Here is a 25,281-nt window from a genome sequence, read left to right on the forward strand (position 1 = left end):
ACAAAACTAAGAGGAAATGTAGCAGAAATGCATCATCGAATGTTATCACCTCTATAAAACAAGGAGTTTTAGTGACTAATACAAATTCCACTAACAGATTTTTTTTTTTTCCACTTATGAGAAAAATGTCTTATTATAAGTTCAAGTGATACTGGAATATATTTTTTCATTTATATTCAAGAGTTAATGACTTAAAAGAAGCCTAGATATCTTAATGAAAAGCTGCAGTTTCTCACCGTTATGGAGTTACTGAGCTGCTTGACTCTCTGTTCCAGCTGCTCACGCTCCAGTTTCAGCTCCGAGCTCCACTTCATCAGCTTCTGCTTCTCCTCTTCTTTAGCTGAAACACAGAACAGAGTCGGCAGTTTAGCAACAGTTAAGGAAATAAAAATTATTTTAATAACTGGTACTTGTGTAAAATGAGAGAAATTTAATCAGATTTAACTTCAGACAATGACAACAAAAATGTCTGTCTTATTAACTTTAAAGGTGACTGGCTGTCTTAGGGCCTTTTGCTGGTTTAAATTCAAATTCGAGCTGCTCTGGCCACCTCAACACTTACACTCGCACATTAAACTGGCTACAAACAGATGCGCAAATATACAACCGTGTATGAAAAGCAGAAGTAGAGCCTCCTGCAAAAGCAACAAGAATGCAGCAATTGGTTTCTGGATGCTAGTTAGGGCTGCGCCGAACCACTTTGTTCACTTCCGATACTGATATAGATATTTGAGGTTTATATTGGTAGATTCTGATCCGAAACAGAAAAAAACAAACAGTGCTGAATTGGCTTAAAATGTTTCTTAAAAAAAAATAAAATAATAATAATAATAATAATAAATAAATCAGGCATAAATGTATTAAATTACTAATTTATTTGATAACTTTGTACCAGTATAGCACACTTAAATACACCAAGCTTGATCAAACATGTAAAAACAACAGAACACTGTTCCGCCAATCAGGAGTACAACAGTCTATCAACAACAAAACTAGCTGGTGAAACGTGCTGGAACTCTGCTTGGGTTGCTAGGTAACAGGGCTGGGCTAGGTTATGGTTGCTAGGTAACAGGCGTAGTGCCCCTGGAATGCGACTTGTGAAACTGGTCTTTTTTCTGTTTCATAAACCCAAAAACATTAACTTATTGCCAAAAAACAGCTAGGATTTTATTTTTTAAGCGCTTGTTCCGTTTCTAGAACCATTTGAAACACAAACAGGAGTACAAAAAAACCTCCAAAATGTGAATTTTGCATAATGGGACCAATTTAAATATCTGGTTTCAACTGTAAACAACACTTTACAAATTTTTACTTTTACTCAAAGGTTACACTTTGAGTTACAAAACTTAGTTTGAATATCAAGCACTTTTGATGACTTTAAACAGAAACCAAGCACTTTCCAAACTTGAAATTCAAGCATTTTCGAGGCTTTCAAGCCCCCGTAGGAACCCTGAGGAAGACTCGCCTTCTTTGTATGCGATGTAGGAATGAACGATAGCCAGGGTGCCGGGCCAGGGAATGGCTTCTTCTTTTTTCAGGATCTGAGGGGAGAAGCTCAGGGGTGTCACAAAGGCTGAGACCCAGAACAGATTTAAAGAGTCGAGGTTAGCCTCCACGCTGCGTGGGACTGACGGGGAGCGGGTGATGGAGTGGATGGACGTGAGATGTCAACCTCAACTGACACAATGAATGAGACATAAGCACAAAAAAAAAAACAGTACTGCATCATGTGTATGCTTACAAAGTACTGAACAGTCCTACAGCTGAAACAGCGTTTAATATTACAGATAACCATTTATTAGTTAGCAATTAAACTATTGATTATTTTTGATAATTGGAAAAAAAAACTGACCTTCTGCAGAAGTTTTATTTAAGCTTTTTTTATGCATTAGACTATATTTAAAAATTTCAGATAAACATTTTTGTAAATAAGAAAAAGTAAATAGCAAAGCATGTATCAGCAGCTAAAAAATACTTTTAAAATCAAGACCTTTCTGCTTGACTCATCAACAAAGTGTTTGACTGATTACATATTTTTTATTAACCTACTAATACTTGGATAGCAAAAGGTTATTAAAAGGGCAGTATTATGTATTTTCCTAACACATTATGGCATGTTATAGCATAATCAAGTAACTATTTTAACTTTGGTTGTTATAAAACTGCTGTATATATCAAATATGACTAAAGAAATTTGACTTTGTAATCTAAACGCCTTAGAAATTGAATTCTGTCTCTAAAAACTCCTGATCTTTCAGGAATATAACCCGTTAACATTTTCACCAGGGTTGAACTGAGAAGTGGCTCATGTAATGAGCACAGCAAGTGTTTGCTAATTGCAGTTGACTAGTCTGAAGGAACTGAGGGGGGGAGTCGCAGAGAAAGGGCTGTTCTGCGAGGCGTAGGCTTGGAAGGAGGAGCTGCGCCTGAAAGGCGGAGCTAGGTCCACTCAGGCGTTTTGAATAACTGAATGGTTGCCATGGAGATTAAAGGATTTCTCAAATGTGCATAAAAGAATCAAAGCAACACTTCAGGTAAGTTTTTGATGGGGGCGGGGGCATAACATTATAACATCATGTAAAGATCAAAAAAGTTGATTTTACATAATTCTGACCTTTTAATAAAATATTTTTTCAACAAACCTTTAACCGGGTGAAGCTAAAACTATGCAAATCAAGTTTTGGGTAGAACATCATTTCATCTTAAATGCTAAATGTATGTATTTTTATACCGTTTTGGATAAATTACTGCTTTGACTGTGTAGCAAATGGCCTATTTTTGAGTCTGTAAACTCCAGTTAACGATTAATCGATTACAAAATTATTTGGCGATTATTTCAACAATCGATTAATCACGATTAATCCAATTAATCGCTTCAGCCCTGACTAGAGCACAGCTAACGCTCCCCTGACCCTGGATCAGTCTCTGCTGCTGCGGTTACCTGGTCTTGGCATTTTGGACAGATCCACATGCCTTTAGGAATGGTTTTCAGGGGTGGATCCAGGCAGTCCAGGTGATAAACACGAGAACACGTGTCGCACATGAGCAACTGGCCACTGCGTCTGCACACAGTGCAGAAATCCTCGTGGATGTCTCCCTGCGAGGAAGAATTGGACCAAATCAGTTTCCGTAGGAGCCCCACCCACCCTGCATGGAGAGGCGGGGCGAGGCGGGGCGGAGGGGAGGGGGCGGGACCGTGATCTGGTTTAGTTTACAGCTGGTCTCGTTTAGAGCTCTGATGGATGTGTGTGTGTGTCTGTTAGGATGTGTGTGTTATTCATGGACTCCGTTCACTTTGTAAGGCTGAATGACAGGAAGTGATGGCTCATGGTTACCACATGGACAACAAAGTGATGGCGGTGTGTGTGAATGGGCGACAGCGGGGCTGCATGTGACGGGGGCGTCCGCCGTCTCCCCCATCGTTACTTACGTCCCCAGAGCCGGGGCTGGGCAGGGGGAGGGGACGGACGGGGCTGGAGGGGGAGGTCGGGGTGAGGCTGCCCAGCTCCGGGACGCTGCTGAATTTGGGTGGGCGACCTGGGTGGAATGAGACAGACGACAAAGACGGAAAAACAAAAAAAAAAAAAAAAAAAAAAAGAAAGATGGAGAGGGGGGAGAAGACAAAAAAAAACAGAGCGTCTGTATGACATACCTTGGAAAGGGAGTCTTCGTTGGCTAGCATGAATCAGGGAGCAGTGAGGAAGAGGAGTCAGAAGCACAGACAGCAGTGTTAGTGAACGACACCAGCTCCATGCAGCTACAGACAGGCCAGCACACCTGCTCAGGTAACACCTCCCAACCAAACTCACGCCCTATTTGTCTTTAACTTCAGCTACGTTCAAACCGCAGAAAAATGCGACCAAAATCCAACCGTTTCATGGCACCGATCCACTTGTTTCACTTCCGATACCGATATCTGAGGTTTAGCATCAGCCAATGCCACACCAACATATATATATTAAAAAAAAATTTTAAAATGGCATAAATGTACTAAGTTACAAATTTATTTGATAACCATCAGTACACCAAACTTAAATACACCAATACCTTCACAAGCTTGGTCAAGCATGTACCAAGCTTAATACAAATTTATCGAAATAAATTTGTATCAACAGTTCTGAACAGTAAAAAAAAATATATATTGCCAAAAAGAATGATTTTGTTTCGTATTCTCTTCTTCTATTCTTCTTCATGGTTCCGTATTCAAGGCTACAACGTGTTGGGAATGCAGATGCAGTGTGATAACGTGTGAATTATTGAACCCTGCGAGCTGAATATGACTGAAAATACGGCGCAGTGTACGCCCAGCTTCAGATTTCATTAACCCGTCACTGAACCTGCCTTGATTGGCTAATAAATAGCGACATCTATTCTCATCAGGTCGTGAACCAATGACAGTGGAGACTTAACAAGGCTGGAAGTTAAAAGACAAACAGGAAGTCAAGTAAATGAAACCAGGAGAGTCTGACCGTCGTCTCATCTCCCCATCAAGCGGGTCAGAACCTCAGCTGTAGTGAAGCTTACAGTTCTGAGGGCACAAATGGGACCTGAGATCCATTTAAAGGTGCGTTAGCGTCTAGTTCCGAGTTAAAACGACAACATTCATCCATTTATTAGGTTTAAAATGCTTCCTGTTAAACCAGTATAGTCCCCCAGTCGAAGACCAATGAGATGTTACACCAGCCTGTTAGTCGTGTTACAGCTGGACCACATCAGCATGACTGTCAGAAACAGACACCTTTTTCCTATTATTATTGAAATTAGATTAGACATTAGTACCGCCTTCAGATCCCAGGATGCATTTCTGTTAAAAGGTTAAACTGGATTTATGGATGTTTATCAAAGAGCTCCAGAAACCAGTCTGAGCCCACCACAGCGAGCCACTCAAGCAGGAACCATTAGTCCACCAGCACCATAGCTCAGCTGTGCTGGTTGCTGGGAGACCGAAGGAAGGGAGGAGCTTCGTACGGAAAGACCTTTTGGATTTAATTTGTACTCCACTTGGTTTTTATAAAGTATAGTGCCATTAGGTGTTGGTAAAACACCATAGTAATGTGCAGTTACCCTCAGATTTCCTCCCATCCAATCAGTGAAGAGCTTATTGAGACGTTCCAAACCGAGAACCAATGGTAGGCACATTTCTGCTAATATCGTAGCTAATTTCTTTGATTTTGCTTTTGCATTTTTGTTAAGTTTGAAATCGGTTGGCACACACAAACCTTTTCCATTTATACCCTAACTCACTTAATTCAACATGTGCTAAAGAGTTAAAGCTTTGTTTATCAACTTAAGTAATTAGACATTAATATTTACACTCTTATTTTGAAGTGGGGTAACATTTTACCCAACAGTTCCATTTCCTAAGCACTTTAGCGTTAGCTTCGGCTAAGTACCGTGTTAGTATAGCCCAGAACTAATGTTTATGATTAGTGATTTAGGGTTAGCACAACTAACTTTTTAATTAGCGTTACCCAATAAAAACATAGACCAAATGGCTGTTTTTGATTAGCTTGCATGAACCTATTGAACAGTAAGAGTACTGTTCAATACTATTTTAACTATTCTATTGAACCACCTGATCAAAGTGGTTTCATAAATTTGTGGACAACAGCCTGAGGATGTTACCACACCTACATCTTCTATCACATTCAGATTTTTAGCCAAAATTTGAAAAATGAGCTTTGACGTTCTGATTACAGATTGTGTATATTTTTTTATTACAAAGCTACTTTCTAAGCTCTCAGTTCTCTCCCTGATTATTCATGTGTGCATCTGACTGCACGCCTCAATGAACACGTATGTGAGCATGTTTGGATTCAACTGAACGTCGTTTAAAGCCGCAGACACACGAGGAGACCAAATTCCGACTTCGCTGAGGTTGTTCATGGAAGCGCTCTGACAAACGAGCAGAAATCCGCCTGACGGAAGCGACAGGAAGCAGTAGAGGAGAGGAGGAGGAGTTGCAAAGCGTGTTAATAAATCTAGTCTCTACAGACTGGAACTGGTTTGGACGGGGAGTCGGTCTCTGAGTTTCATACAGACCTCTCTTCCTGGTCCCCTGGTGCAGAGGGCTGTTCAGGTAACTCACTGCACTCTTTTTCCTCTGAAACAAAAACAGAACAACTGGATCAACAGCAGATTTTATTTGTTCTGACTTCCAGGTTTAACGTCCAAACTAAAATGAAAATTTGCAAGTTAACCCAGAAGGAACAAAAGTCATCTTTAATATACCAATTTCACCTAGAGTTACCGATGCAGCAAAGGTGCAGCAAAATCAGTCATGTTAGATTGTAACAATCATAAAAAACATCAGCATCCAGGAGGGATTGGTAAAAGGTCTGATTAAAATAAACCTGTGTGCTCAAATCGACGTTACCTCAGGCTCGAACACGGCTCCGCTGTACACCGGGTTGGCCGTCGTTCTCCTCTTCCTCTCCTGCCGTTTGCTCTGGATCTCTGCGAGGACAGAAAGCAGAAGTTTCAGAGCCGAAAACGTTTGTTTTGTAGCGGCTTTTGGACCAGCAGCCGCCCGGAGCGCCGCTCACCTTCCAGGTGGTCGTGTGTGACGAGGCCCAGAGACACCATGAAGGCCAGTTTCTGAAAGAGGAAGAGCGGTTTTATCAGCAGCACATGGAGGAGTTCAAATTTGGATAAACCAAGAGAAAACTTTCAGTATGACGAGTTCTGCTGGTCTCACTTCGGGGTTCTCCTCCTTTCTGGGTCGAGGAGGTGGAGAGAGAGGCGGAGTGGAGGAGGACGGCAGGCTAACCGCGCTTGCTTTCTGTTCTGCTGCTTCCAGTTTAACAGTCTGCTGAGAGGAGGATGAGGAGGAGGAGGAAGGTGACGACAGCAGGTTAAGGTTTGGAGAGATGAAGAGCTGCAGGAGGATAACCAGGACCAATCAGAAATTACCCTGGACTGGAAGAACTCACATGGTGCTTGAAATAAAACCCAGACTGTTCATGTGGTTTACAGATATGCAAATAGCACCCAGACTGCAGCAATGGCTGCGTTTCTATTCATAACTGTGCAAACTGGAATTATGAAAATAAATCTGCTTAAAGTTGGAGTAACTAAATATTTTTTTACATATTTGTTGAAACTGTCAGTGTGTTGTGACAGTTTGATTTGAGATGGTCTGAAAAAACAAGCTGCAAACTAGAAACAGCCAATCAGAGCCAGAGGGAGGGGCTTAGAGCTGCTAATCACCCTCTGTAGCGCTGCTCATACCCAATGGTGGGCAAAGTACTCAAAAATTGTTCTCAAGAGTAGCTAGCATTACTTCAACATATTTTTAGTCAAGTAAAAGTAGCTGTCTAACAAATTACTGTTGCGAAATTAGAATTTTGAAATTGTGTTTTTTCTAGTGGAATATTAAAGTTTTGTGCAGGTTTGTAATGGAGACGCAGCTACTTGAAGGTAGCACTCTGATGGGCACCATGGACTCTCACCTTGGGTTCAGAGATCAGGCTGCTGATCTGGATGGGTGGGGCTGTAGGCGGGGGAATGGGGAGAGGGGCGGGGTTAGTCAGAGCCTGGGCGGGGCTTGCAAGCCGCGTGGGCGTGGCAGTGACGGGCGTGGTGATGACAATGCCGGTCAGCGGGGTGGCGCCCGTCTTGCCGCACGGCTGCCCGTTCACGATGCGGACCTGGTGGATGGGTGCGGCCGAGGGCAGCGAGGTCGCCAGCTTGGTGGCCAGCATGACGGGCCTCTGCAGCAGCTGGGGGGCCGCCATCATGGGTGGGGGAGGGGCCGGGGCGATGGGGACGTTGGTGGGTGTGGCCAGCCTCGGCCTGACCTGTTGACGACAAACAACCAATCAGGAAACGGCGCGTGTGGAAATCAGACATGGCTGGGTAACGACTCGGAGATCTTCAGGCTGATTGGTGCTCTTGAAACCAACTTCCACAGGCTTCCAGGACGCCGAGTATTCCCAAATATTCCCAAGTATTTGTAAATATTCCTGAGTATTCCTGTTCTCCACTGTCAGATATTCAACATGTTCTGATCTAATTATCCTCTCTGTCAGCGTTAAAGCTCCATTTTGTGCCATCTTTGGTATTTTCAGTTGCGCTACCTTCACGTCTTCAGCTGGGCAGGTATCATATCACCATGGTAACAGAAACGTTCAAGACTCAATGAAGGGTGATCTAGGGCTGGGCAACAAAACAATTTTTGATTTTTGGAGATTACATTTTTTTAAAATTGGGATTTTTTTTTAACAATGAATTCCTTGGGTTTCAAAAGTTCAGAGTGATGTCAGCGCACCCATGGCGGCCATCTTGTTTCGTGTTTTACATCTTCTACTTATTTGGACTTTAAATTTAAGTCAACTCTATCACTGAATATAAAGGTCAGGCTAAGATATTTCATTTTGTGAATAAAGTCATAATGTTGCCAGAGTACAGTGGTCATATTAGAAGAAAAAAAACTTGTAATTTTATGAGAACTCCAACAGGCAAAAAAAATTATTAATATAAGGAATATTGAGCATCTTGAAGTTATGTTTTATGCTATCCGTTTCACACACAAGGAAATACTTCACCTTCTAACAAATCAGCATCAAATTATTACTAGTGATTGAAGTGATTGAGCAACGAGTACATTTTTAATCCACATCGCCCAGCTCTAGGCTGATCACTACAACCAGGCTGTGCTGCTCATCTCTACCACTTTGACTCCTCCTGGTCTCTGCAGTGCCTGCTGCAGTTCGTGCTGCAGACACCAGGGGGCGCGGCGGCTCCCAGAGGCGTTACTCAGCTCAAACATTTGTCAACATTTCCGCTTCAACTTCCAGGATTAATTTAAAAAAAGGAAAGAAAAACACACACAAACAAACAGCCAGAAACAGAAAAAATACCAAGAAGCTGCAGGAGAACAAACCGTCACCACGATAAGGTCAACACACACACACGCATACACAGAGCCAGAGGGGGTCACGACCCCTCCACAACCACCTGCTCAGGGGTCAGTCGGAAAAAAACCAAAAAAGAAGCACAACATGAGGAAAAGGGATGAGGCGGCACAGAGAAACGATGTTTTAGTGCCACGGAGCAAGGCAGGAGTGTTTGCTTTGCTGCCCTCTGCTGGAGAGTGAGCACATCACCTCAGGTAGGGCCACACACACTGGTCTGAGGGGAGGGGGGTAGGGGGAGGTCAGGTTGTGGAGGCGGGGCTTCTGGGACGCACCTGTGGCTGAAAGGTGGGCCGAGGCGTCAGTCTAGGAGGAGGGACAAACTGAGGAACTCTGATTGGCTGGGCGGAGGAGGAGGTGGTGGTGGCCTGCAGCTGAGACAAAACCACAGCAGAATGTGGGTCTGTGGGTCTGACACCCCCACAGCTGTGAGCTGATCAACCCGACCGACCGACCGACTGCTGCCGTCACAACACGACTCTCCTCTGAGATGCATCCGCACCGACATCGGTTTAGCTTCGTTTGTTACGTAAAACCAAAACTCTGCGTTTCTTTAGAGCTTTATATGGCAGACCACCACAAATTAGTTTAGTTAAAGGGGCAGTGTCAGGTGTTTTCCAGGCACATAGTGCCATTTTAAAGAACAATCAAGTAACTACGTTAACTTCAGTTGTTAAAAAATGTTTCTAAAAATGCTCTATATATCATAATTTAATGCGTTGAAATTGGGTCTCTGTCTCTTTAAGATGTCCTGCTCTTCAGGAAGTAGTCACAACATCGCTCCTCTATTAACCCTTTAACAACGTTTTTACCAGCGTCTCACTGAGAGGAAGCTGCTATGAGCTCATCACATCCACCAGGTGTTTGCTAATTGCTGCTGGCTAGTCTGAAGGAGTATGGAAGGCTGCTCAGAGAGGCAGAAACTTGGGAACTGCAGCTTTAAGGAGGAGCAGTGCCTTGAAGGCGGGGCTATGTCCAACCAGGCGTTTAGCAAAGCTGTTTGGTTGCTATGGAGATTAAAGGATTTCTCAAACATAAAACATTCAAAGCAAAACTCTAGGTATGTTTTTGATGAGGGAATAACATTATAAACATGATTTAAAGCTTAAAAAATAAGTCAATTTTACGCAATACTGATCCTTTAACAGAAAAGGAGACATCAAAATCTGGAAAGTGTGGCATGCATTTGTACATTCAACCACCCAAGCTTTAGAAAACAAAATGTTCTTCATTCTTCTTTGCAAAATTGTTCTTGTACTTGGAGAAAATCTTGACATTGATGTCCATAGATTCTCAGATGGATTTAGTTCTGAACTTTGACTAGGCCATTGCATGAATATATTTAATATCTAATCTAAAGAAGGGGTGTCCAAAGTTTTTGCCCTGGGGGCCAAGACCGAGAAGTTTAAACTACTTTTAAACTTCCCATTTTTGCATAAAAAATGCAAAAATTAGTTTGTGATTTTTTTTTGTCTAACTCTACAATAAATTTATGAAATTTGTGTACAATTAAAGATCCAAAACACAAAAAGGGCTGAAAGTTATTTGATTTTTGAGAGGGCATAGTTGGATTATTATGCTATTATCATTATTTTAATCAAAATGGTATCAAAACAACAATACTATTGTTTATCGGTCTAACTTCTGAGACAAATTATTGTCCAGAAAAACTTGTTGCGACAGGCCTAAATATAAATACACGCCACACTTTTAAGATATTGTATATGCAAAAATTAGTTTGTGATATTTTTTTTTGTTTAGTTTCACCTCAACAATAATTTTAAAAAATTTAATCTGTATACCATCATATAGCCTAAACAATTTCCAATTTCATGAATCATCAGTTTTCTACTCATTGGCCAAATTTTTACCATCTTGACTTAATGTCAGGGGGCAAATAAAATCACTTTAGGGGCCACAACTTTGTTAATGTGACAAGCCTAAATATAAATGCACGCCACACTTTTCAGACTAGCTTGTTGTAAATCCTGAGGCTAGTTAGCATAGCCACTGATGACAGCTGATAAATGCTTTCTTTTTTCCTGTAACTAAGTTGTTTCTGCGCCATTAGCACATTTAGCAGCGAGTACATGAGGTTGGTTGAGGTTGATGTATATCTACATTAACATTTTGTGCGATCTATTGGGGCCTGTTGGTGGAAACTCACTTCAGAGGGTCAGTTTTAAGTAAAGCTGCTGCAGAGTTAGGGAAAATGGATTCCTTTGTGACAAACAGCAAATGGTGAGCAGATCAGAAATAAACCGTCTAATTTCTCATGGACTCCATCTGGCAGTAGCTGAACGGCCACCACTCACACCACAGCCTGGCAGAACTCGCTCCAGACGTCTGAGGTCCGGGAGCGTCTCACCCGGCGCTCACAAACTGGCCCTGGAGCCGCGGAGCGACGAACTCACCACCACGGCGTTCTTGGACACCAGCCGCACGGGCTCCGAGCTCTGATTGGTCAGCCGGCTGGCCACCTGCAGGTTGATGGGGACGCTCTGCGAGTCGGGCTTGGTGATGGCTGTGGTTACCATAGCGACGGTGGGCGGGCGCTGCGACAGGATGGCGCCAGGCAGGGCGGGCAGGGCGGGCGTGGCGGCGGCTTTGAGCACCAGGGTCTTGGCGGTGAGGACCGGCGTGACCGTCAGCGTCTGTTCAGAGAAATTCACCCGGATTAACTCGGGATTAAATCTGAAGACTTAATAAGAGTAAAACATTTAAAGCTGCAGTATGTAATTTTTGTAAAAAACATATTTTGTACATGTTTGTTGAAACTGTCACCATGTTGCGACAGTATGAGACAGATGTGAAAAAACTGAGCTCTTCTGATTCTCCCAGTGCTAACAAGAAACAACCAATCAGAGCCAGGGGGCGGGTCTTAGCGCTGTCAATCATGTGTGTTGCTACTCGGCTACCATCTCGCTTCTTCCCTTGCTCTCTGTAGCTAGCATACTATGGAGCTAAATTACTGGCATAAAGTTTGTCCCAAAAGAATGAAAAATAAATTTGAAAATGAAACTAAATAAAAAAACCTTGAATTTGAAGAGTAATTTTGAAATTGTTTTTCCGTTTCAAAACTTTATTTTTGGTTTCAAGTTTTTTTTGTTTCAAAATAAATTTTCACGCCCAAAGTTTGAAATTTTTTTGGACAAACTTTATGACCCCAATTTAGCACCATACCAGAGTCTGTTGTGATGCTAAGGCTAGTTAGCATGGCCACCGATGGCAGCGGACAAACAGTTTTCCTGTAACTGTAAATTGTGTTTTGCCCATTAGCACACTGAGCAGCGAGTACACAAGTTGATTAACAGCACCAAGACCCTCTTCCTGGCTGTGATTGGTTGTTGTGGTTCGTTGTGGTGAATTTCTTCAGATAGCAATCAGTCTTTTCACAGATTAGATTGTCATGACATGGTGACAGTTTTAACAATTATATAAAATATATTTTTTTTATATAACAGTTACACACTGCATCTTTATAATCAATAAAATATTATCAAACTGAATTGAATCAGAGCAGAGAGGCGGAGGTCACCCACCTGCTGCAGTCCTCCAGGTATCTGCTGGCTCTGCAGCAGGTTGGTCGGCTTCAGGTCGCCCCCTACTGGAGCAGCTTGAACCTGCAGCTGCAGTTTGGCCTCTGGTTCCTGCTTCACCAGCAGCTCCTTCCTCAGCTGCTCCACCACCTTTTTCTGAACACAAACAAAACAAATAAAAATCAGTTTTCACCTCTGAAATGTCCACATGATCAAACCAACCCTCTGTAAACACTTATTATAGTTTGTTACTTTTATACAAACACAGTCAGAGATGCATTCAGTCTATCAGGAAGGAACCACGTTAAAAACACTGATGAGCAGCAACAGGAACTGGGCTCGTGTTAAACCCGACCTGGACCAGAACTCCTCAGTTCCAGAACCAGAAGGCTCTTTTCAGTCCATACTGAAAACAATCAGTTTACTGATCATTTATCAATATTTCTGTTAAGTGTTAAATGATCTTCTTTTATATTATGACATAAATTCATAAAGAAGACAAAAAACAACAAATACAATGAAGGACTAAAGGAAGGATACAAAGAAAGAAGGAAGGAAGGTTACAAGGAAGGAAGGAACATTATAAGGAGGAAGGTGTTGAAAAACACAAAGAAGAAAAGGAAGGACGGGTAAAAGAAAGGAGGGAAGAAATGTTACAAGGAACGAAGTCAGTAAGAAAAGAAGTTCTGGACAGTGGGAACAGGAATAAAGTCTGACAAAAATTTATTTCTAATCCATAATTTCTTCTTCTACATTTCTCCAGGCTCATAAAAACTATAGAAATCAGATTCTGGATTATTCCAGACTGTAGGAACGCCAAATGTCTCCTTATATTCCCTGAAAGAGAGCTAGGTACGGAAGAAAGCAAACATCAGAAGAAGAATCCAAGTTAGCAGGACAGCAGCTCAGAATCAGAAGGTCACATGGAAACAGGAAGCTGAGGAAGAGGCCCATCTGTTGCTCGGCAACAGCTTGAAGCAAACGCAGCGATGGCAGATCGAAGACTGGCTGAGAGAAAGAAACAGCAGAGAGTCCAAGGCTGACCTGCAGATCACTCTCAGAGTGACCATTCATTCACTTCCTGGTTCAAACCAGGAAGTCCCCGCTTCCAGCCAATCAGAGGAGCAGTTCAACACAAAGACCGACTTAGACAGAAAAACAGACCAAACCAGGAAGTGTGGCGACTTAAAACAGGAGTTTAAACCAGAAACACCAGATTTAAGTTAGGGTGATAAATCGATTTTATCAGTTAATTACATTTTTGGTTTTTGAAGAACTCATTTTTTCCACCAATGCACTCCTTACTTAGTTCAGCGTGATGTCAGTGCACTTGTCTTGTTTGACAACTTATATTTATTTGGGCTTTGAATTGAGATTACAGAAACAATAGTGTCAAAATAATGAGCATAAAGTAATAAAATTACTACTTTCACTTTTTTATTTTTTGCTCTTTTAATATCTTGTGAATACAAATTCAACACTCTACAGTGGAGTTCAAATAAAATCTCACCAAGTTTTCTGGTATTTAGCAAATACAAATAATTTTAGTAATTCTAACTGACCTAAAACAAGAAATATTTAGTCTGTTTTAACTTCAGATTAAATATGAGAAAATGTACATGTGTCTTTTAATTATATTTAAATATCTAGTTTCAACTGTACATAACATTTAATCAAACGTTACATTGCACTTTATTGCAAAATTGTACAGTTTGAATATCAAGCACCTTCCAAACCTTAAACTAATTAAAATTAAAAGATTTTCAAGGATTTCCAGTACCTGTCCAAACCCTACTGAGGTTTCAGCTTCATTAGAGAAGCATAATTAAGACGAATAGGAAGTTTGACCCACAGATATGAAATAAAACTTCAGATTAAAGCATCTTTTCACAATCCAGCGTCTCCATCCTGCATGATGGGAAACGTCTGATCTGTGCGTTTCACCTCAGAGTCCACACTCATCACAGCAGAACAAATAAAAAAATCCAACCTGCAGGGAGCGGACAGAAATAGAAACGCTCAGAAAGACGATAAAAATAGATCTGCAACCAACAACAAAGACGCTTCAGCATCAAGTCTTCAGAAGATCCTGAAGCTCAACTAAAAAAAACCTCCAGTTTTTAAAGAAAAATCAATCTGAAACGACAACTCCTGCAGCTCATTTACATTATTACTCACATTATCATAAAGAAACAGATACCCAAGAACAAAAAGAAACTGCAAAAAAATTACGGCAAAGCCACAATCAGCCATAAAGAGGATTAAAAGAAATACAAAAACAGCATTAACATAATAATTAAGCAAAACAAAAAGCATAGAAAATCTGTTAACCTGCAGATAAACAGAAATATCAGCCAGAAAGAGAGAAAAAGACTAAAATTAAAAATCACTTAATAAAAAACCCAAACAATATGAATTTCTCCTTTAAAACTGAGAAAATCAGGCTTTAGACTTCCTGATTATTTTCAGAATAAAAGTCTGAGGTTCCCGTCTGCAGAATGAAACCAGGAGAACATCGAGATCATCAGCTCCAAGTGACGCATCAGAACGGGTCAAGAGTCCCCGGTTTGTCCTGAGGCCAAACTAGACGTCCACGGAGAGGTCATAAAGGTCACAGGGGTCAGCAGAACTCAGAGGAGGTCCCAACGTCTCAGTATGTTATGAAGATCAACATCATCCGGTCACCGAGTTTAACTCAGTTAAAGTTACCAGATCACTGGTATCGACAAGGAAGGAGGAGAGGAAAGGAAGCAAGGAAGTAGAAAGGAAAAACGAAAAGAAGGAAGTAATCAAAGGAAGGAAGAAATCAAGGAGGGAAGAAAGGAATGATACAAAGAAGAAAGGGAGGATGGACACAATGAAGGAAGGATGAAAGATGCAATGAAGAAAAAAAGGTAGGATATGTAAAAGGAAGGAAGGATGCAAACAAGAAAGGAAAGAAGGTTGGAAAAAAGGAATGAAGGAAGGATTCAGAGAAAGAAAGGAAGGATTGATAGAAAAAAAGAAGGGTACAAATATCTGTATAAGCACAACCGGTCCAGGCAGCAGTAGAACCGATCCGTATTGCCCAGGTAACCAGCAGGTTGAGTCGCCGTGACCCCTGACCTCCAGGTGAGCTGGTCTACCTGTGGACTCACCTGCTTCTCGCTGAGTGCTGTGATCTTTGCCTGGAGTTCGTGGAGCTGCTTCTTCAGATCTGCGTTCTGAAACAAAACAAAGTGGGTCAGGCTGAGCAGAACCGAACCAAACCGGACCGGATCGGATCCCGGACCGGACTGGACCCACACAGACACCTGCTGGGTTTTACCTGCGGGTCCTGCTTCATCTGAGCCACCAGTTTCTGCAGAAGGAGAAAAATAAGGGGTCACAGCGACACCTGGTGGTGGCAGCAGCATCCTGCGGGTGTTGGACCCGGAGACTCACCTGATGGATCTGGATCTCCACCTTCAGAGCCTCCTGTAGCGTCTGTAGTTCCATCATGGATCCAGTCAGTCTGCCAGCCGATCGATCAGCCTGGAACACAAACCTGCCCGGTTACCACTTCCTGTCTGCCGATGACAGCTTCCTGTCTGAGCGGTGCATTCAAAGAGGCGCGGCGTTTTTACCTGAACACCTTCTCCAGTAGGAAAACCATCCAACTGAAGCATTAAAGTGCCGCTGAAAGCAGAAAGGAAAAGCGTTAAACTCTGGAACCGATTCTGGATTTATTAGGAATAAATCGATTTAAAGTACTGCTGAAATAAAATGATAAATTAAAACAATGTCAATAATTTCCATTTGAATTATTTACAGTTTTTCTCTTTTTACCAAAAACTGGATGATAAAAGTCTTCAGTTCTCTGTAAGCTCTTTTTTAGAAAAGAAAGTGAAAAGCATCATTAGAACTGTGGCTCCTCTTGTCAGAGGCAGAGAAAACCCACAGCACTCGAACGCACCACAGAGACCACACCCTGCTGACATCATCTGAAACCGTTTTTAGGTCCTGATGCTGCAGGTTTTCATTTACATCAGCAGATCTACACGTTTTCTGAACATCTTTTGTTTTTGGCTGATTTTTCTCTCCGTTTCAGTGGAAGACAAAGTAACAAATATAAAACATAAAACTCTGAAAGTCCTGTTTTTAAAAGACAGCAGGGATAATTTCCCATTCAGATAAATCATCTGTAGTGCTTTACATTTTTTTCTATTGGAGCTCAAATATGTTACATTTGAGATTTTCCTGGTAATAAACAACCAAAATATCCAGTTTATTTACTTTCCTTTGAGTTTAGGAGCTTTTTTTGGCAGAATGATGAAACGTTCCTCTAAAAGTTATAGTTGAAAGAACTAAACAAACAAATAAAGATGCACAGTATTTGAATTAAGACTTTAAGCATTGTTGTTGTTATTAAACAGGACTCACCGCCTGGCTGTGGGACTGGACTCCACCCCTCTGTGCTGCCCTGGAAAACACAACAAACGCACTCCGTCACAAAATCAGTCCATACTTTTAAAAAGGACAACAAATCAACAGTTTTCCATTAAAAGAGAATAAAGAAATGTCTTTAAAAAAATCACAAAAAAGACATCAGGCTCTGTGTGTTTGAAACTAATCCAAAGATATTAATGTTTCAATAACCTTAATTATTACTACAAACATAAAATTAATCAGTTATAACTCATAATCGGGTTAAAATGTCATCATATTTAACTAGAAATCTTCCCGTTTCATCTAATGGTCTAATTATTTTACACAGCGCCCCCTGCTGGCTGCTTACAGGTTAGATCAAATGAGTTTCATTTACAGAAAAACAAAAACGTCAGAATCCTCTGAGGGTCTGAAACGAAACTCATCCATCAGCGGGAAAATAAATTATTCTGGAGAAAATCTGACAGATTTACAGCTGGAAGTCAAACCTAAACAAACCCGTTTATTTTTATTAAACAGTCGCAGAAAGAGAGAAAAAAAAACACTTAATCACAGAAACAAAAGGCTAAAAACTCAGAAAAATTCCACTTAAAGGCAAAGTTAGAGTTAAAACAAGTAAAGAAATAAAAATCAGCTCAGACTTAATTACCCGTTTGAACTCTGCGACTTCTTTTTTTCATTTAAATGCCGATAAATCTGACTCGGTTTTTATTTTAAGCCTCATGTAGCTGAAAATAACTATTTGTACAAACATTTTCCAACCAGAGAAATGCTGCAGGGTCGCTTCAGAGAAAGTGCAACACAGCAGAAACATAAAACCGCTTTAAACTGTTTATCAATAATAAATATTCCTCTCAACATCAAGATTTTCTTTAGAAAGAATAGAAAAAACTTCATAAACAATTTAAAAAAATAAACATTAAATCATAAAACATTTAAATAATTAAGCAAATAATAATAAAAATAAAGTTTATCTAAAAGTAACCAGGAGCTGCTGAGTCGGTTGCTGGTTCAAATCTGCTAAAACGATTCTTAAAAAAAAAAAAGATCTTTTTTTAAAACTTGATAATTTTTCAGTTTGTTTCTCATTCAAGCAGCTTCAACCTTTAGGAAAGACGTTACTTTTTCCCATTTTCTCCAAACACATCAACATGCGAGGCGTTTAATCTCAGAATCTACAGATTACCAAATCCAACTACTAAGATTCCAACATGTTGAACTCATAATCTAATCTGGCAGATTAAACCAACATCAGAGCAACAGGAGCTCAATCCAGTTATGTTTTCTATCCTTACATCACTTCAAAACTTTTTTATTGTTTTATAGACTTTACGTTGCAGCAGAGTCCCTCTAGAAAAAGGCGTGTCCAAACTTTTAAAAATATTATTTTTTTTAAAACTAAAGTAACAAAAAATGTTGATTCTTTTTTTTTAACCTGCTGAACAATAAACTAAGTATGAACTATTTTAATTAATTAGATTTTATTGTGGGAACAGCATTGTACATCCCAAATGTGTATTTGTTTTTCTTATGTTTTCCTTCCTAAAAGCGTCCAGTTTGATTATCATTCTGGACTTTATTAAAGAAAACTGGAAAAAATAAATTACATTTATTCTCAGTTGTTACATTTTTTTAAAAACGTTCCTGTTTTTAGTTGAGTTTAAAAAAAAGAAAAAAAGATGTGTTTTTAAAGTTTAAGTCAATGAGTAGATGTGGTCCTAGTTACCATGACAACAGAAGGAAACTGATTACTTTGTGCTGCATCTGACGTTTTTGTACGTACATTTTGATTTAAAAGTTTATTTACTCTACAACTTTTTATTATTTAGATTTGGTTAGAAAAGAAAAAAAAATAGTAAAAAGAATTTTAAACCTGTGAATCAAATGTATATTCTAGTGAATTTTTTCTTTACTTCCAGCTAGAAATACAATCTCTGCAGACCCCACACATCCTGGACACAAATCATTTAGATCAACACGTTGCATGTTTGGACTAATTCAGCCTCGTCTTCCTCTTTTGTAAAAATGCTGCGTGTACTTTTAAAAATATGTACTTTCATTTTCCTCATAGTGGTATTTGTTTCTGTGCAGAAATGTGCGAATAAAGTCGGTTCTGGTTCTGAAACGGTCAAGTCAAATCAGTTTATTGTTTTAAATACCAAAAGTACAACTAATACAGACACAGCAGTACTTATGAAAGTGAAAAGTACTTTCTAGCTGCTTTTACAGCCATGTCGGTTTTTTTTAGTGCATCATATTATTCTTTTAATGTTTTTATCATTATTATTGTCTCGGTTTTGTTTTTTTTATTGTGCTTTAAGAATAAAATAAACTGGATTTTTAAACACTGTTGTAAAGAAATAAAACACTTCTTGTTCTTTAAAGTTTTAATTCTGGTGAAAACAGTCAAATATTTACATTTTACTTAGAGATAAACATCTGTTAGTTCCTCACAAGAATGAAAAAATAATAATTACTCTAAATCAAAAGCAAACAAATCACTAAACTGAATATTACTTGACATAAAAGTGCTTTAATACTTTGAAATAATACTTTTTTTTTCATTGTTAAACTTCAAACATTTTTGAAGTGATAAAGTTTTGTTTAGTTGCGTCACAAATAAGAGTGAAACTTTCAGACTGAACTAAACTTTAGTGGTTCTGATACTAAAACCTTAAAGTTCTTCCAGAACCAGGAAGTTTTTACCAGAAAACTTTCTGCAGCACTTTATTCTTGCCGAGGTCTAGTACAAGTATTAAAACGGGGTGAAAGTCCAACAAGTTGCTCCAGATGTGGGAAACTGTCATACTTTCACTCCCAAAGTATTGAAAGTACTTCACTTTTTCCACTGAACTTTCCCGTCCTGAAACCTAAAACATCCCCACCTGTGACATTAAAACAATCAGCGTCAGAACTCTGTTAGAACATTTGCATGTGAAACGTAAAACCAAGCAGGAGGGAAGTAAAAATACGCAGAAACTTTGTCACTTCAGTATTTGAATATCAACCTCTGTTAATAGAAAGTACATCACCTGACAGCAGTACTTTAAAAATACTTTATAACAACACAGAGGCATTTATTTCTCAATCTGAACTATTTTAATTAGATAAAAACACCTGAAGCTTTGTGAGAATCTGTTGAAAATACTTTTGAAAAAAAAGTGATTTAAGCTTCTTTTTCCAGTTAGAAACTACTGTAATATACTATAGTACTAGAAGGTACTTTCTAAAACCTGTTAATGAACATAAAAAAGCATTTTAAAGTTGTGCAGTGTATACTGTTGAGCTCTGAAGTATTTAAATAAAGTAGGCAGGATGTGGTTTTATTGTTAAAGCAGCAGAAAATCCTCCAGTAATACTTTTATCAGAACTTTTAAACCCGACTCAGATCAGCCAGATTGAAGTACTTTCAACATTTCCTGTAAAATGAACTACAGAGAAATAAAAACAAAATGAAACCAAGATGATCAAACTGCTCAATACATGAAGTACAAAGTAGTACATTTACTTTTAACTGCAATACTGTCAGTTTTATACAACCTGCCGGCTTTAGTTTCACAAACTGGAACATAACTGTTAAAAGAAACAAAAGTATTCAGATAACTGTGTATCGCTGTGTACTTTAGTAGTACTCTGCAAAAATAAATCACTAAATACTTCATTTTTTTAATCCTGAATTTTCTTTCCGTCCACAGAAATAACCAGCGTAAAAACCAGAATTCCCAGTAAAACAAACTGGGAAGCAATAATAAAGTAATGCAGGATGAAAATACCTCAGTTTCACAAGTACATCATTTATTCTAACGAGAAGCAAAGTAAAAGTGTTTTTATTTTTTTAATGAAAATGTTGAATAAGTTCTGCGTCCCATTAACTACTTTCTAAAAACACAGCAGTACTTTAAAGTACTTTGTTTAGACACTTTAAACTGTCAAATATTTGTTTACATCACTGGACTTTAACAACTTAAACTCTGATAAAACTTACTATAAATAAAAACTATTTCAATATTAAACTGTAAATATAAATAAATCTGAATTAAACTGACTGTATTTGTGTTTGAAACAGCTGAAAGATACTTTTATTAGTACTGAAAACTATTAAAATAAAGCAAACTAATAAACTTTGATTATTTTTTTTATCTTAATCTGTTTTGTGCTCAAAGAGAAACCAGAAAAAAATCCAGAGTAAAATGTACTGAAATAATAAAGTACTGCCAGATAAAAATACTTCATTTCAGTCCAGATGCGGTGCAATCTGAAAAGGGCTTTTGTTTACCCTGAAAGTAAATAAAAGTACCGTTTATTGTTTTTAAAATTAAAAAAAATACTCAAGTTTTGCTCAATAACAACTAATCTCTACATACACTGTAGTACTTTAAAGAGAATAAAATGTACTTTGTTTCTTAAAAACACTTTATAATTTTCTCACCAAAATATTCTGGAGGAAAAATTACAAATTAACTCAGAATAAAAATACTTTCAAAGTGGTTTAATGAGGTACTTTCATATAATCTATAGTAAAAGTCACAGTTTCAAGGTCTGAATAAATATATTTACTTTGAAGTGCAGGAAAGTACAAGTACAGCTTTTTAAAATAGAAACATACTTTAGTACTTCTGTTTTTCCAAGTATAATTTAATAAAATGTATGCAGTAGTACTTTAAAGGCAAATAAAAGGAACAAAGTACCTTTTAAAAAAAATTTTTCTTGGAAAACAGTCGAGTATTTAGATTTAACGCAGCTGAAACTCAAACCAGGAGGATTTTACCAAATATTTATTTGACTTTCTTACAGTATTTAGATTTTTTTCACATCTAGAGCTTGATTGAAAAGTTAAAATAACTTAAATAAGGCTTAAAAACTAATAAAATATAACAAACTACTGAGGTTTGTAATATTTTCAAACATAAATATGCTTTAAACATGCAGAAAAAAACAGAATAAATTTAGTATTTTCTGTTAGATGTTCTGGAAAACAATGAAAGTATCCCAAAATACTTCAGTTTCTATTTAGTTATAAGCTAAAAAAAAGAAAAAAGGGAGTTAAAGTAGAATATATATTAAGTTTACACTGAATATTTAAATATTTCTGCTGTCAGAGTAAGTCTAAATAGTTTGTACACATTAGTACTCTAAAGCAGATTACATTCCCTAGTTAAATCTAAATAAATAAAACTATTTTAACTACTAAAATACAACAAACTACCAGGGAGTCCTCACAGAGAAAATGGGAAAAAGTCCAGTATTCCCACTGGAATATATTGGGAAACAATAACAAAAGTAGATTAGAATAAAAAATAATCACTTTTCTTTATAAACGCAGGAAAAGGTTGGTCTTTATTGTTATTGTAAACCCGCAATGATGCTTCATGAGCTAAGAAATTAAATCCCAACAGCTGCTGGAAACGCCAGCAGCTCCAGATTACACTCCAGTATTCCCAGTGACGAGGGAATAAAAGTGAAAGCACCAGGTTCGGCGTCCCGGACGGGATGTGGTGTAATTAAGCTGATTGGGTCGGAAAGTTGTTGGGATATAAACTTCCATGAAGCCGCATGCCGCCGCAGCAGCAGCAGAGGCCCGAAAACACCAAGAAGTGAGGCTAAGATGGAGGGTTGATCCTGCGAGCAGCTCTACAAACTCCGCTTTTCTTTCGATTCAGGGGGAAACCAGCCATTAAACCGCTGCTAACCGACCGCGGCCGGCCTCAACAAACCCTCCGAGCTGCCTGGCAGATTCCCAGCAGAGGGATACCGGGGGACATTTCAGCAGGATCTTCGTTGTTTTGTCGCTTTTTTTTTTTTTTTTTTTTTTTTTGTCGGTGTGAAAGCTCCGACCGTTCACCGAGAACAAGTGGATGCGGCCTGAAGTTGGTGTCTGATTCACAGATGTCAGTAAAGGAGCATTCCGCTGTATTTGAAATACTGAACTACCTTAAGATTAGTGCGAAGTAAAAATCTAAAACAGTTACTCAGTTCAAACCTGGAATTAACTATTCTGCATCGTTAATTAATACTTTAACATATGGGAAGAAACTTTTATATAATTTTGTTAAAGTTAAAGAAAATTATAAATGTCACCGTTTTGTCATCTGGACTTTGTTATATCAAGATCGATTCTAAAACTCAACTCAGGCTGACCAAAAAAGACAATTATTATTCTAAATGCTTAAACAGCTTTAAAAACACAGTTTGAGATCAAATAAACTTGTTTTATTTGTTAAAGTTCAATGAAGAGTCATTTCAAAGCATTTAAGCCAAAATAAATAACGACCATCTGTAAATTGACTACATATAAACTTTTATTAGTTTGTTTTAATAATCCAATTTTTTAAAAGCAGCTTAGAAACATATTTTAAAATAAAAATCTTTGTATTTAATTTTTTTGTTTTGTTTTCGCAAACAGAGTAAACCGTTTTACAAATCACAAACTGATTTCTTAAAGAATATTTACCCGGTCTGGACCACTTAAATCACTTTTAAATTGTTTAAGTAGAGCAAGTTTCAGGCAGAACCCCAACTTAAGTAGACTAAAAATGGATTATAAATAGAATCAAACTTTTGCATATTGAAATGTTTAAGGAAATGACACTACAGAACAAGTTTGACTTGTCCAAAGTTCGCAGGCACAACCCTATTTAAGACGGTCTAGATGCCAAGAAGAGAATTAGATTGTCCTCCTAACTTGTGTCAAAACAATCAGAGTAAGTTACATAAACCATATCATGTGTTACACATAATCTAGAATTATTCAGCTCATGTTTCACTAATTTTGGTATTGTAAATTTTAAGCAAGAGCTGATTAACTTTAGTCCAGATTTCCCCCAAAACAGCGGAATGCTCCTTTACTAAACAGCTATCAATCAGAGGCTAACTTCAGCACCGTTAACGTTAGCCGCTAACGCTAACTATCCTGCTAGCTGCCCGGGCTAACGGCGCCAGCAGGCGAATAACTTCACGCAAAGAGCCGTGAGGAGCCTCCGTTGGAGACCCGGAGAAAAAACCGAGGGAGAAGATGAGCAGCAACCCTGAAGGACGCCATCTTTTCGAAACAAACCCTGGCGGAGAGCCGCCGTCTGTCGGTGGCTCTAAGTTCTGTCGGCCCCTTGTCCTCCAGAACTCCAGAACCTCGGTCCGCAGCTAAACACACACAGCCAGCCGGAACACACACCCTGCGGCCGCTCACACACCTGCCCGCACACCTACTCAGAGCATCAGACTCATCCTTCAGCCTTCTGAACTTCCACACAGGACTGAATTAAAGTTATGAAATTAAAAAAAGCCCACTTACTCAGCAGCAGTCCTCCTCCAGATTAATTAAATATTTTCCTCCTCGCAGCCGATCCACGGTGGAGCCACAGCTGAGCGGGAGTCCGGCCGCCTCCTGCCCGCAGAACTGCACTTTGTTCTGCTGTTGGAGTAAAATAAACGAGTAAAAACAGAGAAACTGAAGCTACAAAACAAGAAGAACTCTTCTTCAATCTCATTCAGCTCAGCCTCAGCACAACACAGATCCCTGCGCCGCCAAGCTGGAGGAAGGGGGCACAAAAACTACACCGCGGCCCACAAAAACCTCCCCAATCCGCCGCGAAGCGTTTGATACCGGCTTAGTTCGGCGCCAAAGTTCATTAAAACGGGCCGATCATAAAACCGAGCCGGACAGAAAGGCTGTTCGGTGAGCGGACTACTTTTTGTGTCGGTGCGGCGAATTTATTTCACTTTGCCTAAGGAACGGCGGTGCTGCGACTCCCATTGCCTAGGGAAAAAACCCGGATGTAAACTCAGTGAAACTCTACGGAGAGAAAGTCTTTCTCGCACACACACACACACACACGCCGAGGATGGAGTTGTGTTCTTGTTGTGTTCTCCTCCTCACAGGCGGGCCGTCCGTTCCCAGCCTCCATGTTCGGCTGTTCGCGACTGTTGATGCACTTTACAAAAACAGAAGAAGAAGACAGGTGGCTCGGCCTTTTCCCTCCGCTCCAGTGTTTTTAACTGAAGAACTGCTTCACAAAGAACCACATACCTGGAGGGATGAGAAAGCAAAAATAGAACAGAAAACAGTTTTAACATCAGTTTTAGTTTTTATTTAAATTTTTTTTCACTGTACCTTGAGGTTAAAATGCTGAGCTACCTTTGAATAATGTATTAAAAACTGCAAGCAATGTGCTTGCAGAATGTCACACTGCTAAAAGAAAAACTGAAAACACTCTAGATTTTTTTTAGTAAATTTTCTGCTGAAAGTAGTAAAACACAAATTTAACTTTCGCGTTTTTTTTTCTTTTTAATTGCTCTTAACAATGTGGCATTCTGCAAACACTTTGCCTCCGTTTTTAATACATTAGTTCAGCATTTTAACCCAAATATTTGTAATTCACAAACATATCTCAAGGTGCTTTACAAAAACAAATCTAATTTAAATC

The 25,281-nt window shown here is 39.2% G+C and overlaps 1 protein-coding gene across 7 annotated transcripts in view; it reads right to left on the minus strand.

Moving 5' to 3' along the window:
- phf21ab (PHD finger protein 21Ab) overlaps window positions 1-24,840 on the minus strand; it is a 31,477-nt gene extending 6,637 nt beyond the window's left edge. The window contains exons 1-18 of one of the 7 annotated variants that reach the window (XM_081608306.1): window positions 24,150-24,840; window positions 16,856-16,895; window positions 16,060-16,111; window positions 15,878-15,967; window positions 15,762-15,794; window positions 15,592-15,657; window positions 12,458-12,610; window positions 11,330-11,569; window positions 9,191-9,289; window positions 7,452-7,799; window positions 6,698-6,808; window positions 6,546-6,597; window positions 6,377-6,456; window positions 6,043-6,103; window positions 3,431-3,675; window positions 2,942-3,097; window positions 1,466-1,541; window positions 237-340 (exon numbers count right to left, since the gene is read on the minus strand). In XM_081608306.1, coding sequence (XP_081464432.1) covers window positions 237-340; window positions 1,466-1,541; window positions 2,942-3,097; window positions 3,431-3,675; window positions 6,043-6,103; window positions 6,377-6,456; window positions 6,546-6,597; window positions 6,698-6,808; window positions 7,452-7,799; window positions 9,191-9,289; window positions 11,330-11,569; window positions 12,458-12,610; window positions 15,592-15,657; window positions 15,762-15,794; window positions 15,878-15,967; window positions 16,060-16,101 — 1,956 coding nt within the window. In that variant the 5' untranslated portion in view covers window positions 16,102-16,111; window positions 16,856-16,895; window positions 24,150-24,840. Of the gene's footprint in view, window positions 1-236; window positions 341-1,465; window positions 1,542-2,941; window positions 3,098-3,430; window positions 3,676-6,042; window positions 6,104-6,376; window positions 6,457-6,545; window positions 6,598-6,697; window positions 6,878-7,451; window positions 7,800-9,190; window positions 9,290-11,329; window positions 11,570-12,457; window positions 12,611-15,591; window positions 15,658-15,761; window positions 15,795-15,877; window positions 15,968-16,059; window positions 16,112-16,855; window positions 16,896-24,149 lie in introns of those variants that run through there. The other 6 variants (XM_081608305.1, XM_008412657.3, XM_008412658.3 and 3 more) reach the window with 6 other exon arrangements.
- Window positions 24,841-25,281: the final 441 nt, after the last annotated feature.

This window comes from Poecilia reticulata, chromosome 6 (genome assembly GCF_904066995.2).
Source record: "Poecilia reticulata chromosome 6, P_reticulata-male-v2, whole genome shotgun sequence".
NCBI classification, from domain to species: Eukaryota; Metazoa; Chordata; class Actinopteri; order Cyprinodontiformes; family Poeciliidae; genus Poecilia; species Poecilia reticulata.